The following is an 18,118-nucleotide window of genomic DNA, read 5'->3' on the forward strand; positions in this document are numbered from 1 at the left end:
GGACCTCTTGAGGCTATGTCACCAGCATGTCCTTAACCTTGCCAAAATAAACTTTCTAAATTGACTTGAGACTTGTCTCAGATACTTGGTTCACATAAGTTTCTTTTAGGGGCGATGAAAATGTTCCATAAACCACTCTACCTAAAATTAGGTAGTGATGGCTGCTCAACTGTGAATACACCAAAAAACACTGAAATTGTACACTATAAAAGGGTGAGTTTTATGGTATGTTATTAAAAGTTGTTTAAAAGTGAGGGACCCCTCCAGTTATTGATATGGAATGATCTTCAGGAAAAGAGATTATGTTACATTTTGTACATGAAAGGGGAGGTGGGTACGAATATGTATTTGTATTGCTTTTTTCTAGAAGCCGCCTAGGAGTGAAACCAAAATTCTTCACTTCTTTCAGCCCGACCCCGTTCCCTTTAGAAAAATCTTTCCTTCCAGCTCACACTATCCACCATGTCCATCTTCGCCTTCCGGCACTGAGCCTTAGAGGGGCGGTGCTCCATAAACATTTGCTACACGAATGAACGAATCAACCATCGGATTTTGGGGTGGGTCGGGGCAGCTCGGTTCCAGCGAGGGCTCCGCCTACCAGCGGGCTCCGCAGAGGGACAGAGGCCGGGCGGCCGCCTCGGTTAACTCCGCTGCAGCTCAAAGCACGGGAATCGCGGGACAAACAAACGAGCGGAGGGAACACATCAGCAGGCCAGGAAACCCCCAGGTGCGGTCCAACTTGGCCGGAAGCTGCGGAGAGGCTCAGCCACCGGAAGTCAACGGAGGTTTCGGCCGGACGCTCTAGAATCCTGGAGGACCGAGATCTCTGTGGTTGGCCGTGACGGGCACCCTCTACCGGGGATGACAGATTCCCAGAGCTCCTGGGACCGAGAAAATGGTGGGCACAATTCTCGGGGCGGAGGGGGACTTCGGGACCCAGTAGCCAAGATAACAGTCCCAGCCCCAGGCATCTCAGGCCGGACAGTTACCCGAGCTCACGGGACTAGCTATGATTGGCCGGACGAGGTGGAGCGCTAGATGGGGACGCGCGCGCTACGTGCAGGGGCGTTGCCTTCCATTCACTTGGCGCCCGACTGCCAGTGCGCATGCGTTTGAAGGCGGTGCCGGGCGGGGAGCACACCCCTGTGAAGTGCCGGGCACCCTCTGGGCGGCTCCCGCCGGCTAGCTGGACGGCGGCGCGCGCCAGGCGTGGCTTCCTCAGTCGGTGGGCTAGGATTGGGCGCAGCAGGTAGAAGGGGCAGGACCCTTCGCAGAAGTAGCTCAGCGATTGGCCAGAAGCTAGAGGGAGCGTGGTGTTGGGAGGCGGGACGGAGGGGGACGGACAGGGCAGCTCACGACGCTGAGGTGGTGGCCGCGGGCCTTGAATAAGTAAGTGAGCCACCCTCGGAGACTCCCGCGCTGGGGACGGGAGGCCGGTGAGCCTCGGGACCTCTGAAAGCCTTGAGGAGGCGCGGGGGTGAGTGCGGCCCGGGGGAATCCCAGGTGCCCCGCCCCTCCCTTTCTTCCTGGCCCGCGCCTCGCCTCCCCATCCCCCGACCCTGGCGGGGCCCCTGCTGGGCCCCGACCCCTGGGGTAGAGTGTTTTCCCTGAACCAGCCGCGCGCTTGTGGCCCCTGTCGGTTTAGGGAACTGGGAAGTTGCCTGGTCCTGCTCCCCAGCCCGCAGAGGGGACGCTGAGGCCCACGGGAGGCGGTCCCCTCCTCACCCGAGTCTCCACACAGACACCATGGCCGAACCCCTGAAGGAGGAAGACGGCGAGGACGGCTCTGCGGAGCCCCCCGGGCCCGTGAAGGCCGAACCCGCCCACACCGCTGCCTCTGTAGCGGCCAAGAACCTGGCCCTGCTTAAAGCCCGCTCCTTCGATGTGACCTTTGACGTGGGCGACGAGTACGAGATCATCGAGACCATAGGCAACGGGGCCTACGGAGTGGTGTCCTCCGCCCGCCGCCGCCTCACCGGTGAGCTTCCTGAGCCGTCGCCTCCCAGATGTGGCAGCGTCGCAGGGAGTGGGAAACCGGCCCGTCCTAGACAGCTGGGAAGGAAAGCGGGGTGCGAGTTCTGGCCCCAGTCAACACACGCTGACCAGGACCCTCTGCCTGCCAGGCTCCAGGGAGGCTCGGTTCTCTGAAACTCTGGCCTGGGGGTTTTGCCATCTGCTTGCCTACTTCCTCTTTAGAAGAATGACAGTCCCAGTTAGACCAGAATGGAGAGCCAGTCCTTCGTGTCTAAGAGACAGATGTGTTCTGGAGCCAGACACTGGCACAAGGAACTGGTGGTGGGATGGGTGAGGTCTGAGATGCAGAGGGTGTAGGCATTAGAGACTGAACTCCACCACTGGGCAGTCGTGCAACCTCCAACAAGTTACTAAGCCGTATTTCCTTCTCTTTGACATTGACCTATTGGGACCTGCCCCGTAGGGGAGTTGTGGAGGTAACATTTAATAATGTAGGTAGCATGCTTGGCACATAGTAGGTACCCAGTACTTGGTAGCTGTTGTCATTTGCATCCTAGAAGGGAGGTGTTGATAGGGGCTGGGTCGACTCTGCAGTTTCTCCAAGGTATCCTCTGGTATGTCCCTGTTCCCTGCTCCTCAGGCCAGCAGGTGGCCATCAAGAAGATCCCTAATGCTTTCGATGTGGTGACCAATGCCAAGCGAACCCTCAGGGAGCTGAAGATCCTCAAGCACTTTAAGCACGACAACATCATCGCCATCAAGGACATCCTGAGGCCCACTGTGCCCTATGGCGAATTCAAATCTGTGTAAGAAGCGGGATGGGAGAGGGAGCCAGACTTGGGACTTTTCTGAAGGCTGCACCCATATTGCTGAAGTACTGGAAGGGCAGCTGAATCTAATCTGAAGCAGGCTGGGAAAATTCCCACAGTCCTAGGACCAGTTCTCCTTTAGAGTTTTGCCAGGGACAACTGTTATTCCTCAAGAAGTGTACAGATGATTTTACAGTTTTATAGAATCTTAGTATGTAGAATGTCAAATGTAGGACATTCCTACTATGACCACAGCCTCCTATTCCCATAGCAGACTTCACTAATCAATCACAGAACACTTTCCTACAGTGGACAAGCCTGATCAATTTTCATCATAGTTCTTCAAGCTATCACTACCAAACAATGGAGATAGCCCCAAAAGGAAACCTATTGGCCAGCCCTGGTGTAGTCCAACCCCATCTTTTATCTGATGGGGAAACTAGGTCTGGAGACAAAAGTGATTTAACCAAGTTCATGGAAAAGTCGTAGAGAATCTAAAACGTGATGCTCTTCTTCCATATCATGCCGTCAGCCCCTACGGGGTCCCAGGGTAAGGCTGTTACCTGTCTGGAATCGGAAGGGTGTGGTGAGGATGGGGCTTGTCCCTGGAGTGTGATCAGGCCAACCCGTGCTTCTCTCCTTCCTTCCCCTTCCAGCTACGTGGTCCTGGACCTGATGGAAAGCGACCTGCACCAGATCATCCACTCCTCACAGCCCCTCACACTGGAACACGTGCGCTACTTCCTGTACCAACTGCTGCGGGGCCTGAAGTACATGCACTCGGCTCAGGTCATCCACCGTGACCTCAAGCCCTCCAACCTATTGGTGAATGAGAACTGTGAGCTCAAGATTGGTGACTTTGGTATGGCTCGTGGCCTGTGCACGTCGCCCGCTGAACATCAGTACTTCATGACCGAGTATGTGGCCACGCGCTGGTACCGTGCTCCCGAGCTCATGCTCTCTTTGCATGAGTATACACAGGCTATTGACCTTTGGTCTGTGGGCTGCATCTTTGGTGAGATGCTGGCCCGGCGCCAGCTCTTCCCAGGCAAAAACTATGTACACCAGCTACAGCTCATCATGATGGTGCTGGGTACCCCATCACCAGCTGTGATTCAGGCTGTGGGGGCTGAGAGGGTGCGGGCCTATATCCAGAGCTTGCCACCACGCCAGCCTGTGCCCTGGGAGACAGTGTACCCAGGTGCCGACCGCCAGGCCCTATCACTCCTGGGTCGCATGCTGCGTTTTGAGCCCAGCGCCCGCGTCTCAGCAGCTGCTGCCCTTCGCCACCCTTTCCTGGCCAAGTACCATGATCCTGATGATGAGCCTGACTGTGCCCCGCCCTTTGACTTTGCCTTTGACCGTGAAGCCCTCACTCGGGAGCGCATTAAGGAGGCCATTGTGGCCGAGATTGAGGACTTCCATGCAAGGCGCGAGGGCATCCGCCAACAGATCCGCTTCCAGCCTTCTCTACAGCCTGTGGCTAGTGAACCTGGCTGTCCAGATGTTGAAATGCCCAGTCCCTGGGCTCCCAGTGGGGACTGTGCCATGGAGTCTCCCCCACCAGCCCCACCACCGTGCCCTGGCCCTGCACCTGACACCATTGATCTGACCCTGCAGCCACCCCCACCAGCCAGTGAGCCTGCCCCACCTAAGAAAGAGGGTGCCATCTCAGACAACACTAAGGCTGCCCTTAAAGCTGCCCTGCTCAAGTCTTTGAGAAGCCGGCTCAGAGGTACCTTGTGGGCAAGTCGGGTGGGCAGAGGGGAGACTTGGACTTGGACAAGGCTTCAGGCTTTTACCTTCTCCCCTGCCCATCTTCCCCACAGATGGCCCCAGCGCACCCCTGGAGGCTTCTGAGCCTCGGAAGCCAGTGACAGCCCAGGAGCGCCAGCGGGAGCGGGAGGAGAAGCGGCGGCGGCGGCAAGAACGAGCCAAGGAGCGGGAGAAACGGCGGCAGGAGCGGGAGCGAAAGGAACGGGGGGCTGGGGCCTCTGGGGGCCCCTCCACTGACCCCTTGGCTGGACTAGTGCTCAGCGACAATGATAGAAGCCTGTTGGAACGCTGGACTCGAATGGCCCGACCCCCAGCCCCAGCCCCGACCTCTGTGCCAGCGCCTGCCCCAGTGCCAACGCCAACCCCAGCCCAACCTGCCAGTCCTCCCCCTGGCCCTGTAGCTCAGCCCACTGGCCTGCAACCACAACCTGCGGGCTCCACATCTGGCCCTGTACCCCAGCCTGCCTGCCCACCCCCTGGCCCTGCACCCCACCCCACTGGCCCTCCTAGGCCCATCCCTATCCCTGCGCCACCCCAGATTGCCACCTCTACCAGCCTCCTGGCTCCCCAGTCACTTGTGCCACCCCCTGGGTTGCCTGGCTCCAACACCCCAGGAGTTTTGCCTTACTTCCCACCTGGCCTGCCACCTCCAGACGCCGGGGGAGCCCTTCAGTCTTCCATGTCAGAGTCACCTGATGTCAACCTGGTGACCCAGCAGCTATCTAAGTCACAGGTAAGAGGGAGGCCCAGGCCATGGGGACACCTGGGTCTGGGCCGAAGGAAAATAGGTTCAAGAGTGGTCCCTGTTCCACAAAAACTGAGCAGCAGATGGGGCTTTATCTCTGAACATGTCCCCTTGCTCACAGAAGGAGCATAATGGCGATGAAGAGGTTGTTAGGAGACAGGTTAGATATTGGAAAGTGCCTGGCCCAGAGGTGGGGCCAGCTAGCACTCACTGACGGCCGAGACTGGTGTTAGCACTCCCAGGTATCCAGGCGGAGTAGTCAGCAGCATTGGGACGGGGTGCCTTGCAGACCTCAGTCTGCCTGCATTGTAATCTATCATTCCCTGCAGGTGGAAGACCCCCTGCCCCCTGTGTTCTCAGGCACACCAAAGGGCAGTGGGGCTGGCTACGGTGTTGGCTTTGACCTGGAAGAATTCTTAAACCAGTCTTTCGACATGGGCATGGCTGATGGGCCACAGGATGGGTAAGGTGGCTGGACTGAGCTCCTAGACTGGGGCTGTGGGGAGAGGTTCCTGGTGCAGGAAGCATGCACCTGTGGGATGGGTGAGAGTCCAGCCTAGGCTAATAGCGCCCCTCCCTTCCCTTCCCCTACAGCCAGTCAGATTCAGCCTCACTCTCAGCCTCCCTGCTTGCTGACTGGCTCGAAGGCCATGGCATGAACCCTGCCGATATTGAGTCCCTGCAGCGTGAGATCCAGATGGACTCCCCAATGCTGCTGGCTGACCTGCCTGACCTCCAGGACCCCTGAGGCCCACAGCCTGTGCCTTGCTGCCACGGTAGACCTAGTTCCAAGATATCTATGGGAACATTCTCAAAGGCTTTAGCCCTGGACCCAGCAGGTGAGGCTCGGCTTGGATTATTCTGCAGGTTCATCTCAGACCCACCTTTCAGCCTTAAGCAGCCACCTGAGCCACCACCGAGCCATGACAGGATTGGGAGATCCCGACTCCCCCTGTACAATCCTTTTCAGTATTATATTTTTATTATTATTATGTTATTATTACACTGTCTTTTTGCCATCAAAATGAGGCCTGTGAAATACAAGGTTCCCTTCTGCACCTGACTCCAGGTGTAATTTTTGGAGTTCGGGGTAGGACACCATCAGTAGGGGAGCAAGGAGGAGCCAGGTGCCTACATTTGGGGGAATAAGCAAATATGTTTGTGTGTGTGAAGCCGGTTCATTCAGGTTCTGAAGGTTTATTGAGACCTTCAGTCCCTACCCACTCCCAGCCCTGCAGAGATTGTCCTCTGCTCCCTCATGTGGCTAAACCTCTCAACCCCCAGAGGGTATGGGGAAGACCTCATATATGCATGCCTACCTTGGCTGTGGCTGTTTCAGGGTGGTGTGCAGTAGCTGTGGTCTTGGTATAGAGCTTCAGGGGCTGGGATGGGTCATCAGGGGAAGCTGAGTATGATAGTGAGGTGGGCTGGGGTTCCATGGTACTCACCACAGGGGAGTAAGTTGGTGGGAGGAAGGCTGAGGATGAGACATGGTTTGAGAGCAGCCAGAGGAGTGCTGGGCTGTGGCCTAGAATACACCATGGCCCTGTTCACACTGTATTGCTCAGCCTAGCACACTAGGGTGGCCCAGACAGGGGTCCACAGTGAGGAAGCAGGACAAGATGGCACACAAAGGCCTGCAGCTGGGAGGATGGCTCCTGGATGTCAGCTGTTGGGACAGGGTGGAGGCAACTCATTCTCATGGAGCCCAGCCAAGTCCAGGCTAGAACCATGTGCTTCTCGGAAAAGGCCTGGGGAGCTGTTGGCAGCGTAACTTCAGGTGTAGGGGAGCTGGGTCTGGCTTAGGAATGGATGCCCTGGGTGTGTGACAGGGATGAGGCATGGCTGAGAGCCACAGGCCCCCTTGTAAGGAGTTGGTGCTCGGGACTCAGCAGAAGCATGCATCAGGGGCAGCAGAGGGAACACTCATGGAGACCATGCGTGTCCAAAGGAGGAAAGGGGCCTGAGGGGGCCAGCCCCTCAGGCCCGACGGATTTTCATCTCAGTGCGCTTGAGGGAGTAGTAGAAGCCCTTCCACTGGGCCCAGTTGATGCCATTGGCATAGGAGAGGTGGGAGCCACCTAGGTAGAAGCCATTGAGGTTGGCGAAGTGACAGCTGCGGAACCAGAAGGCTCCTGAGGAGAGAGCCGCGCAGTTCTGCACAAAGAGGTCCTGGTCCCGGTCAAAGGTAGAGAACTTCTGGCCACTGTGGTAGGACAGGGAGTCACCTGGCAGAGGGGAGAAGGGTTGGGGCTGCTGAGGTAGGGAACTGAGCTCCGAGCTGGCCGGGAGAGGGTGACAATGACGACTGTGAGAGATATCACGTGGCAGCCTGGTGGGATGGGGGCACCCTCCCTGAGCCAGATGTTGGGTAGATGTGCTTCTGCAATGAAGAGAAACAGCTGCTCCGCCACAGAGTTGCCTGGAGCAGGGCCAGGATGGCTGCTTCCCAGGGCTGAGGCCCAAGCTGGTTTGAGCTGGTTTGGAGCCAGCTGTGGCCCTTCCAGACCCAGGAGGGTTGAAGGAGGGGCCTGAAGGAGGTTGGGGCTGACTGGGCAGGGCCAGCCCTGCCTTCTTTCCCCTCACAGCCCCTCCTAAAGCTAACGGCGGGGTATACCTGCCCCACCGTCCTCGAAGCCTGCCACATAGAGGGTGTAGCCGTCCTCCTCTGCACTGACTGCGTTCGGGGAGATGGAGAAGTCAGCGTACTTGGCGTAGGCCGTGTTGTTCTCAAAGTCCTCCAAGTCCACTCGCAGCTCGTACTTCTGCTTCAGCGTCAGGAGGTGCATGTTCTGAAGCCCTGGGGAGGAGGGGCAGTTGGTCAACAAGGACCTGGCCCTGGGACAGCTCCTCAGCCTACCTGGTCCCCGCCTTACCCAGCCAGTACTCTCCATCGGCACGGCCGAAGCCCAGCTTGTAGTCATTCCAACCCCGGAAGAAACTCACTGAGCCATTGAATCTCTTCTGGAAAACCTGGAGCAGAGAAGATGAGACTGGACCATCAAGGGTCCAGTGGGCAGGGTTCTGGGCCCACCTCAAGCATGGACCCTGTGATGCTGTGGCCAGTTTGTTAAAGGACTGAGTTGGGGTGGGTAGTGGGAGTGGGGTTGCTAAAACAAGGTCCACATTGGCACCAGGCCCCCTGTGGAGCAACTGCCAGTACCCACCTGGGCTCTTCATACCCAGTTTCGTATAGAGGCAGGAAAGAGGCTAAGAGGGGGGTGCTCTAGAGTTCTAGTGCCTAGCTGTGGGACCTGGGCAAGTTCCTTCACCTCTCTGGGCTTTAGTTCCTCAGTACTTCCCAGGATTATTGTGAGGCTTATATGCATTAACCTACCTCAGCCGGGCGCAGTGGCTCACACCTGTTATCCCAGCACTTTGGGAGGCTGAGGTGGGCAGATCACCTGAGGTCAGGAGGTCAAGGCCAGTTTGGCCAACATGGTGAAACCCCATCTCTACTAAAAATAAAAAAATTAGCTGGGCGTGGTGGCGCATGCCTGTAATCCCAGCTACTTGGGAAGCTGAGGCAGGAGAATTGTTTGAACCTGGGAGGTGGAGGTTGCAGCAGTGAGCTGAGATGGAGCCACTGCACTCGAGCCTGGATGACAGAGCAAGACTCCGCCTCAAAGCAAACAGACAAACACCTACCTCAGGCACTTAGAATTAAATGTTGGCAGCTGCTCAGAAGCTGTACTGTGGGTATCATTATCCCCATTTTAAAGATGAAGAAACTGAGGTTCACAGATGTGAAGCCCAGGGTCACAGGGCTGGGATTAGAACCAGCTCTGGCCTCTGTTCCCTCCTCCCACTCACCGTCCACTTCCCGCCCTCGGTGGTCATGTCACAGAAGACGGGCACAGGCACACTGGGGCCCAAGGGGTAGATGAGGTACACGCCGTCTGACTGGTAGCCCTGGGCATAGATGTCGTCACAGTCCAGGGGTTGCTGAAGGCAAAACCTCTCCAGAGCTGGGGGTGGGGACATGGGGACAGTGAGGAGAGTGGGACTATGGCATCACTGACACCTCAGCACCCCAAGACTTGCCTTAGTCCCTGGGGCTGGGGGAATTTGACACAAGGAGTCATGGAAGATTTCTTCAAGGGAGATGAGCAATGCTCATGTCATCCATCTGCCCCATTTTGTAAAGGAGGAACCTGAGTCCTGCAGAGCTGGGGCTCAGCCCTGACAGTCTGTTCTGACAGTCCAGCCTCTCCTTGCCCAACCTGTGGGCCAGGCCGCGTCTGTGAGTGTGGGGCTGCTTACCATCTCCTCGGATCCCGGAGACCTGGGGGGCACACGGGGGCGTGGAGAGAAGCAGCAGCAGCGGCAGGGCCAGGAGGGCCTGGCGATGGGCAGAGAGGGTCAGCGCAGCCCCTTCGCAGCTCGAGACCCCCTTTTCTCTTTGTATTTGCCCCCACCATGCGTGCATATACTGCCCTTGCCTGAATCCCTCTCCTGCCATTTGGCCCCTTTTTCCCCACCCTACCCCCTCTCCGGCCAAGTAACCCCACTCTCTGGGACAGGCTATATACCCTTATAGCTTACAAGTTTCAAGAGAACTCCTTGTGCCTTCATAGTCCCCTCTGTGGCCAGGGGCCTCTGGAGTGGGCTCAATTCCCCAGTGCTATGAGTCCCCCCACCCTGGGCCCCGTACCTTCATGCTGTCAGTTCTGCTCAAAGTGGCTGGGTGTCTGCGGCCCCAGACTGCAACCGCCCAGAGTTATGTGCTGGGTCCCGGCCAGCCGCCCCAGCCCCGCCCCCCTTCCCGTAGCTGCAGAACCCCCCTCTCCCCACCCCAGACAACCAGCATCAGTTTACACTATCAGGGGGCTGGGAGGTGGGGCCAGAGCCAGGGGACCACCTGTGTCTCATTAGGCCTGTCGGGCAAAGTACCGCAGACGTTAACTCCCTGCTGGCTCCAACTGTTCCCTGGATCCCACTCCATCCGCCATTCGCCACGCGCCCTGCTAGACCTGTGGGCCCCCTGGCACCCCCAGGCAGCCCCAGCCCACTGCAGCCTGTCCCCTGCTTCCTGATGGGCCCCCCTGCAGATGTCTGTTTATTCTTTCCCCCTCCTTCCCTGGCCTGTGTTTCATCAGCCATTGAGGGGGAGGGCTGAGGGGGTGTCATATGCCTGGCTTCTGGGGAGGGGAGGCCTGCTCTGGGGGAGCAGAAGGCTGAGGGGACAGCTTCAGAGCTCCTGATGTGGGAGCCTGGCTGGGGCTGGTGGGGGGGACAGAGGCAGCAGTCTCCTGGCAGGCCTGGGACATTTCTGAGCCATGAGCACAAGGCTGCTGGCGTCCAACTGCTCTGTCTGCCCCAGCTCAGGCCAGGCAGGGCCCCTCTCCAGCCCCCCTCGCCAGCACCCCCGCACTCTGGCCACCTCAGTCCCGCTCTTTTCCCCTCCCACAGTTCCCTGGCCCATCTCTCTGGCTCACATGCACAGGGTATGGGACCTCTTTTTGTTTCTCCTCACTCCACCCCTCCTTCCTTCTTCCAAACCCTTCACTTTGGCTCCCACACCTCCCAGACTCTACTTCATCTGAATCTCCCTGCTTCTGGGCTCTCTCCTCCCATCCCTGGCACACTACCAGGAGAGTTGTTCTAGATGGCCTCTCAGATGATGTCACCCTGCTTAAGCCTCATGGCTCCCTATTGCCTCAGGGCTGAGGCTAGGTTTTTCACCTTGGACATGAAAGGAATTTCAAGTCTGTCTCTGGCCTACCTTGAGGACCTTGTCCCTTATTGCTGTGACTCAAACTACAGTGCAGCCACCCCAGACTTCTCACCATGGAGGTCCCCACTCCTTTGTGCTGCCCCCTGTGGTGCCCACTCATCTGCCTCCTTTTCTTGGCCATACGGGCCAGTGAGCAGGGTCTGTGTCTCATTTCTGCATGCTCAGTGCCCATCACAGAGCCTGGCACAGAGTAGGCTTGATATGTACATGCACAGTCACTCACATATTTTTATATATAGATAAGATACCAGAGTCGGGGCCTTGCTCTGTTGTCCAGTTGCAATCATAGCTCACTGCAGCCTCAAGCTCCTGGGCTCAAGTGATCCTCCCACCTCAGCCTCCTAAGGAGCTAGGACTACAAGTGTGTCACCACACCCACCTAATTTTTAAATTTTTTTGTAGAGATGGGGGGGGTCTCCCTATGTTGCCCAGGCTGGTCTTGAACTGGCCTCCAGTGTTCCTCCCACCTTAGTCTCCCAAGAAGCTGGGACTATAGGGCCACCACAGGTATGTTTTGAGCGCTGTGTGCTATAGGCTATGCTGGCTGCTGAGGATACAGTATCTGCCCTGCAGAGTGGCAAGCACAGGTTTTGGACAGTGAATTGCAAATGTAAGGTGTGTTACAAAAGGACATTTGTATTGAATGGATAAACAGATGAAAGATTCAAAGGCAAAGTGATGAGGCAGCTCTGGCTTAGGTCCCATCTCTTCACTCCTGAGTCAATAGATAAGCCCCTTGGAAAAGCCCCAGCTGGCCTCCCTCACTTGATTCTGTGATTGCCTCTGTTCATAGTTGTGTCTTATGTCAGGCTGCCTCAGTTCAAATCTAGGTTCTGTTGCCTGTTAGCTGGGTGTGACCTTGCACAAATTACCTAGTCTCTCTGTGCCTTGGTTTCCTCCTCTGTAAAATGAGGATAGTCGTAGTATCTACTTCATAGGGGTGTGGTAAGGATTAAGTAATACATATCAAGTTCCTAGAACAGTGCTACAATTGGCAACTATTTAGTAAATATTAGCTATCGTCATAGTCATAATAAACATCATGATTCTCATATGAATGGGTTGTCTTCAATACAGCTTGTATTCTTGCCTGTGGAAGAGACAGTTAGCTGGCTCTCAATACTCGTTCTTCCCTTAGTCCTCAGTAGTAAGATCTGATTTTTATCTGGGCTCATTGTCCAGCCTCCCTTGTAGCTAGATGACGTCACACATCTGAATTTTGGCCAATAAGATGCCAACTTATTGTTGTAAAGGTAGGTGGCTTGTCCCTCTTCATCCTGCACTCTGTCCTACTGAATGTGATGGCTGGAGCTCTAGCTGCCACCTTGGACAGTGGGGATGAGGAGGATGAGGCCTCATCAGGGGATGGCAGAGGAGGAACTGGCAAAGCCTCTCACGACTTTGTGGAGTGGGTCCAAAAACAGCCCTGGACTGCCGTCCTCTAGGCCTTTTTTATGCAGGAAAGAAAGAAACTTCTGTGTACTTTAAGTCTTTGTGGGTTTTTTTCTGTTACACACAGCTGAATCTAATCCTGATTTCTTCTTTCAGCAAATGCCAGCTAATTTTAACACAAGTCTATAAAAGGGAAAATAATGAAAAAAAAATCAGTCATCAAAACAAATAATAAAATGGTCCAAAGTCAAGTATTGAAGACTTTTGGAGAATATCACTAGTGAGCAAACCTAGAAACTCCCCCTCCTCCTAAAAAAGAGAGAATTAAGATATGAGGTATCAATTGCATTTTGCCAATTAGTTTTTACTTAAAAAATGTAATAATGGGCCGGGCGCGGTGGCTCAAGCCTGTAATCCCAGCACTTTGGGAGGCCGAGACGGGCGGATCACGAGGTCAGGAGATCGAGACCATCCTGGCTAACACGGTGAAACCCCGTCTCTACTAAAAAAAAAAAAATACAAAAAATTAGCCGGGCGAGATGGCGGGCGCCTGTAGTCCCAGCTACTCGGGAGGCTGAGGCGAGAGAATGGCGTAAACCCGGGAGGCGGAGCTTGCAGTGAGCTGAGATCCGGCCACGGCACTCCAGCCTGGGCGACAGAGCGAGACTCCGTCTCAAAAAAAAAAAAAAAAAAAAAAAAAAAAAAAAAAAAAAATGTAATAATGTGTGTGGGTGCAGCAAAGCAGGCACTGTGTTCACTGGATGTGGCTGGAAATTAGTTTAACTTTTGTGGGAAAGAAATTTGGTAATAACATACCCAGAGTTGGTAATCCTTCTAAGATGTCTGGAGGAACTACTCTGACATGTTGAAGAGGCTACAGATACAGTTAGGGGACATTACTTGTCGGCTGCCCAGCATGGGAAACCTCTTCCCACGTTTGGGGTGTTCCTCTCCTAATTAGAATGCTGGGTGTTCACATTCCCGGGGTTCCTTGCAGTTTCATTGAAGGCACATGGCCTTGGTTTAGCTGATAAAATGCACAGTCCTGGGCTTCATTTTGGGAGAAAGTGATTTGAGAAGCAGGAGCAGGAAGAATCCGTTCCTGGGGTGATGGTGACCCCAGTGCTGTCTGGGTCCTAGTTTCTCTGGGTGGTTGGTGGTGGCTTGGCAAGCGCAATGCTGAGTGACACTGGCTTAGTCTCAGGCTGCAAAGCCCTGAGCTTGGTTCTCAGCTCTCCCAGTGATCAGTTTGCTCTGCCTGCTAATGTTTTTGAAAGAGACCCCCAACTCACACGCATGAAGATGTTTGTGTCTGGATTCTGTCATTGCCAACAACAGACACTAACTCTGACTTTGTTGGGAGGCTTTGCTGAGAGTCTAGACTAGGGGTGGGTGGGAGCTGAGGCTGCCCTGGACTCTGGAAAGCAGGCCCTCAGTGGGGGTCCTGTGGTGGGACAATGTCGGGTTGATGCTGCTCAATGCACAGGGCTATGGCTTTGTCTGTCTGCCAGATTCCAGGAGTGGGGAGGACCCATCCAACCGGCTTTGCTTGGGTTGTTTTACGCATCCCTTGGAAAGGGGGTTGCAGTTGGACGCCTTTCATTTGCCTCCCCACCTTTCTCCGTACTGCCCTGGGCCCTGGGAGGCCAGCCTCACCCTCTGGTTTCTGATTGGGTCCAGCCAATGAGGAGCCTAGCAGGCTTCAGTGAAAAGGAGAATGAAGTAGGAATATTCATTCCCCTCCTTGTAGCATCCCCACAGGCTGGCTTTGTTTCTCAGCCAACAGTCTCCAGTCCTGCCAGGCAGCCATCTCCATAACAGCCCCTGACTCACTGTGGGCGACTCCTTCCTCCTCTGCCCCCTTCAGGTCTAGGGGTGTTGATAGCCCTGGTGTTACCAGCCCAGAGATAGGAGGCCATCTCCTGCTCACACCTCAGCAAATAGTCCTTTTATTAATTGCTACTCAAATTGTCCTAATCTGAGTGTTACTTGATGGAAACTGGACTGATTCGGGCAGAGAGGCATCCCTGATGATAATACAGAAAACGAGTGTGAGATTAGGAGGGGAAGTGGCCGCAGGTGTACAAAAAAGTCTCCCTCTGTCATAGTCATTGTAATGTACGCTGTAATATTGTCAAACCCAGATGGCTCAGTAAAAACGGATGACCCCCTGTGCTTCTTCGATGTCATTTTGATAGGACATTTGCTCAAGTTGGTGTGGCTCCCGCCCCTGGGTTAGGCCTGTGCTGGTTGTTCTCTGCATTGCCTAATCCACCCACATCCTCCTCTGTGCCCGGGTGGCTGCCCTGTAGGGAGGGCATCACTGGGTTTCCATGGCCCCTGGCTTCCAGCTGGGTTTGACTAATGGGAGACACCAACAGGAGATGGGAGAAGAGAGAGGTTGAAGTATTTCTCCCCAGCTCCTGTCCTGATGGGCACTGCAGTTTTGGCCGTAGCTGTGCCTGCTGTCCTCCACCCCCCCACCTCCTGATGACATCTCCTGCCACAACCTCCCTCACTGTCTCCAGTAACCCAGTTTCCTCCCCTTGCCCCTCAGGCTGGGATGATGAGGGCTCTCATCCTTGCTAGTCCCAGGATGCCTCAATGCCCCGTGTTGGTTTTTTTAATGTTCACACCCAAGTAAATAGTCCCTTCATTAAATTCTCTGAAGAAAAAAACAAAACAAAATAAAACCCAAACAGCTGAGTTCACCCTTTGTTTCCTGAGAGGACCCTGACTGACTCAAGGTCTTACTTTGGTTTCCTCTAAAAGCACAGCCGCCTGTGGAGTGGAGCTTTTTCTGTTGTTTTGGACAACAGCTAAGGACAAGACCTCTCTTCTCTCTGCAGGTGCAGACATCTCCCTGTGTGTCTTGCTGGCAGGCAGCTAGACTGCTCCTTTATCTACCCTCCTGTATCCAGAGCTAGAGAAGCCTGAGGAGAGGTTTGAAGGAAACTCATCAAAGCAGAGAACACCTAGGGAGAAGAGATGGTGGGCCCCTCCAACCCAGGCCAAGCAAAGGGGCTCCGAGAGAGGGGCTGTCTGCCAGAAGGACAGACTTTGGCTGAGCTGCCCAAACTCAAGGGCCCTTTCCCAGAGGTCGCTGCTGCAGCAAAGTGAGAACAACTGTTTGGAAGACGAGGGGTGAAGCCTGGGGCTGCCCGAAGTGAAGAGAAGAGAGAGGGCAGGGGCTCACACAGTCATCGTTTGGCAGGACACGGATGTGGTATTCTGAGTGGGTGCTGTGGAATATGAGGTCAGATTGGAATCAAGCCCATCCTCGTAACCTCATTTTACCTTAACTACCTCTTTAAAGGCTGTATCTCCAAATATAGTCGCATTCCAAGGTACTGCATGGTACAGCTTCAGTATGAATGTTGGGGGACACAATTCATCCCATAACAAGCATCTTCGAAGCACCAGGCACTCTTTAACCCTTTGTAGGCATCCGTGCACAAGACAGAATCTCCAGCCCTCCTGGACCTACGGAAGAGAAATAAAAGTAAGTGAAATGATGATAAGTACTATGAAAAATGAAGCAGGAAAGCGGCAGGAGTGGGGCCAAAGTTTGGGACAGGGCATGTCCAGAAGGCCGTAGTGTGGAGATGGTAATGGCAAACTCTGGGTCCAAGGGCAGACACAGACATGTTGTGGTGAGGAACACTGTATCTTATTTCTCTAACATGGGGGAAGGTTTTAGGAGGGATTTGGTGTCTCTCCCCACTTCTTTATAGTTTGGGATAAGATCAGTTGATGGAGTTCAGGGTGTGGCAGAGAGAAGAGGCAGATTAGAGATGGAGAGGGTGTTGAATGTAGGCTAAAACATTTGAACTTGATCCCAAGGGCCTTTGGGATTAGGGTATATTGAGATATGTAACTTAGGTTCCTGATTTTACTTTGATGTGTAGATGCTATCTAACTGGGGAGAAAGCATACAGATTAGAGGTCTTTTTGTTGTTAAATAAACAAATGCATGTGTATAATTGGGATAAAAGGGGTACTTGGAGGCCGTATATGGAGAAACAGCAGTCCCTAGCCTAGCCCTGTGTTTGATGAGTCCTGGGGTTAAGTCTTTTCTCTTTCATTGTGCTCGCCAGCAAGTGGAGGTTTGTGTCCCTCAGTTCTGAGAAAATTATTTTCTATTACTTCTTTGGCTATTTCTTTCCTCCATTTTCTCTGTTCTCTTTGTGATATTTTTATTAGTTGGATATTAGATGTCTTAAATTGATCCTGTGTTATATATTACCCGAAAAATCCTCTGTGCTCTGCCAACCATCTCTTCCTCCCCCTAAACTCCTGGCAACTACTGGACTTTTTATTGTCTCCATAATTTTATCTTTTCCAGGATGTCATATAGCTGGAATCATATAATAATTTGGAGCCTTTTCAGATTGGCTTCTTTCACTTAATGGTATGCATTTAAGGTTCTTCCATGTCTTCTCATGGTGTGATAGCTCACTTGTTTTCAACACTGAATACTATGCAGTTGTCTGGATGTACCCCAGTTTATTTATCTATTCACTTAATAAAGGACATCTTGGTTGCTTCCAAGTTTGGGTGATTATGAATAAAGCTGCTATAAACGTCTGTGTGCAGGTTTTGTGTGGACATACATTTTCAACTCGGGTAAATAACAAGGAGCATGATTGGTGAGTCATATGGTTAAGACTTTGTTTAGTTTTGTAAAAAAACTGCTAAACTGTCTTCCAAAGTGTCTGTACCTTTTTGTATTCCTACCAGCAATGAATGATTGCTGTTCCATATCCTTGCCAGAATTTAGTATTGTCGTTATTTTTTACTTTAGCTAGTCTTATAGGTATGTAATGATATCTTGTGATTTTAATTTGAATCATTTAATAGCAAATGATGTTGAACATCTTTTCATGTGCTTGTTTGCCATCTGTATCTTTTTCAGTAAAAAATCTGTTCATGTCTTTTCCCATGTTCTTTTTTTTGAGACAGGGGCTTGCTGTGTCACCCAGGCTGGGTGTAGTGGTGCAGTCTCAGCTCACTACAGCCTCAACCTCCTAGGTTCAGGCCATCCTCCCACCTCAGCTTCTTAAGTAGCTGGGACTACAGACATGCGCCACCACGCTTGGCTAATTTTTGTATTTTTTTTAGAGACGTGGTTTTGCCATGTTGCCCAGGCTGCTCTCTAACTCCTGGACTCAAGCAATCCTCTGACCTCAGCCTCCCAATGTGCTGGGATTACAGGCATGAGCCACTGCACCCACTCCCCACACCCATCTTCTAATTGGACCATTTGCTTTTTTCTGCTGGAGTTTTGAGAGACCTTTATGTATTTTAGATACCAGTGCGTTGTCAGCTATGTGGTTTGCAAATATTTTTACCCATTCTGTGGCTTGTCTTTTTATCCTCTTAACAGGGTCAGTCTTTTATAGAGCAAACATTTTAAATTTTGATTAAGTTGAATTAGTCAACTTTGCGTTTTTGGTGTTATATCTAGCAACTTTTTGCCTAGTCCTAGGTCCCAAAGATCTTCTATTTTTTTCTAGTTTTGTAATTTTACATTTAAGTTGGTGATCCACTTTAAGTTAATATTTATAGAAGTCAAGTTCTTTTTTTTCCTCTTCTTTTTGTAGATTCCTTAGGATTTTCCACATAGATAATTAGGTCATCTGCAAATAGGGGGAAGTTTATTTCATCCTTTCCTATCTGTGTATC

The 18,118-nt window shown here is 53.2% G+C and overlaps 2 protein-coding genes across 11 annotated transcripts in view; one reads left to right on the forward strand and one right to left on the reverse strand.

The window, feature by feature from the left end:
* Positions 1–228: 228 nt before the first annotated feature.
* MAPK7 (mitogen-activated protein kinase 7) overlaps positions 229–18,118 on the forward strand; it is a 34,101-nt gene continuing 16,211 nt past the window's right edge. The window contains exons 1-8 of one of the 10 annotated variants that reach the window (XR_004430793.1): positions 229–898; positions 1,742–1,978; positions 2,615–2,780; positions 3,316–3,333; positions 3,440–4,518; positions 4,613–5,292; positions 5,634–5,767; positions 5,899–6,143. Coding sequence is in view for 9 of the 10 variants with exons in the window: in XM_033184307.1 (XP_033040198.1) it covers positions 862–898; positions 1,742–1,978; positions 2,615–2,780; positions 3,316–3,333; positions 3,440–4,518; positions 4,613–5,292; positions 5,634–5,767; positions 5,899–6,052 (2,505 nt within the window). In the remaining variant the exon portion in view is untranslated. The other 9 variants (XM_033184307.1, XM_033184309.1, XM_033184310.1 and 6 more) reach the window with 9 other exon arrangements.
* Positions 6,265–10,086, reverse strand: MFAP4 (microfibril associated protein 4). The gene is made up of 6 exons (XM_033184320.1): positions 9,959–10,086; positions 9,568–9,646; positions 9,118–9,272; positions 8,181–8,277; positions 7,922–8,104; positions 6,265–7,532 (listed from the first exon to the last, which is right to left on the reverse strand). Exons 1-6 carry the CDS (start codon positions 9,962–9,964, stop codon positions 7,285–7,287), a joined length of 768 nt encoding a protein of 255 aa, XP_033040211.1. The 5' UTR covers positions 9,965–10,086; the 3' UTR covers positions 6,265–7,284.

This window comes from Trachypithecus francoisi, unplaced genomic scaffold (genome assembly GCF_009764315.1).
Source record: "Trachypithecus francoisi isolate TF-2019V2 unplaced genomic scaffold, Tfra_2.0 Lachesis_group20, whole genome shotgun sequence".
In the NCBI taxonomy this organism is placed as follows: Eukaryota; Metazoa; Chordata; class Mammalia; order Primates; family Cercopithecidae; genus Trachypithecus; species Trachypithecus francoisi.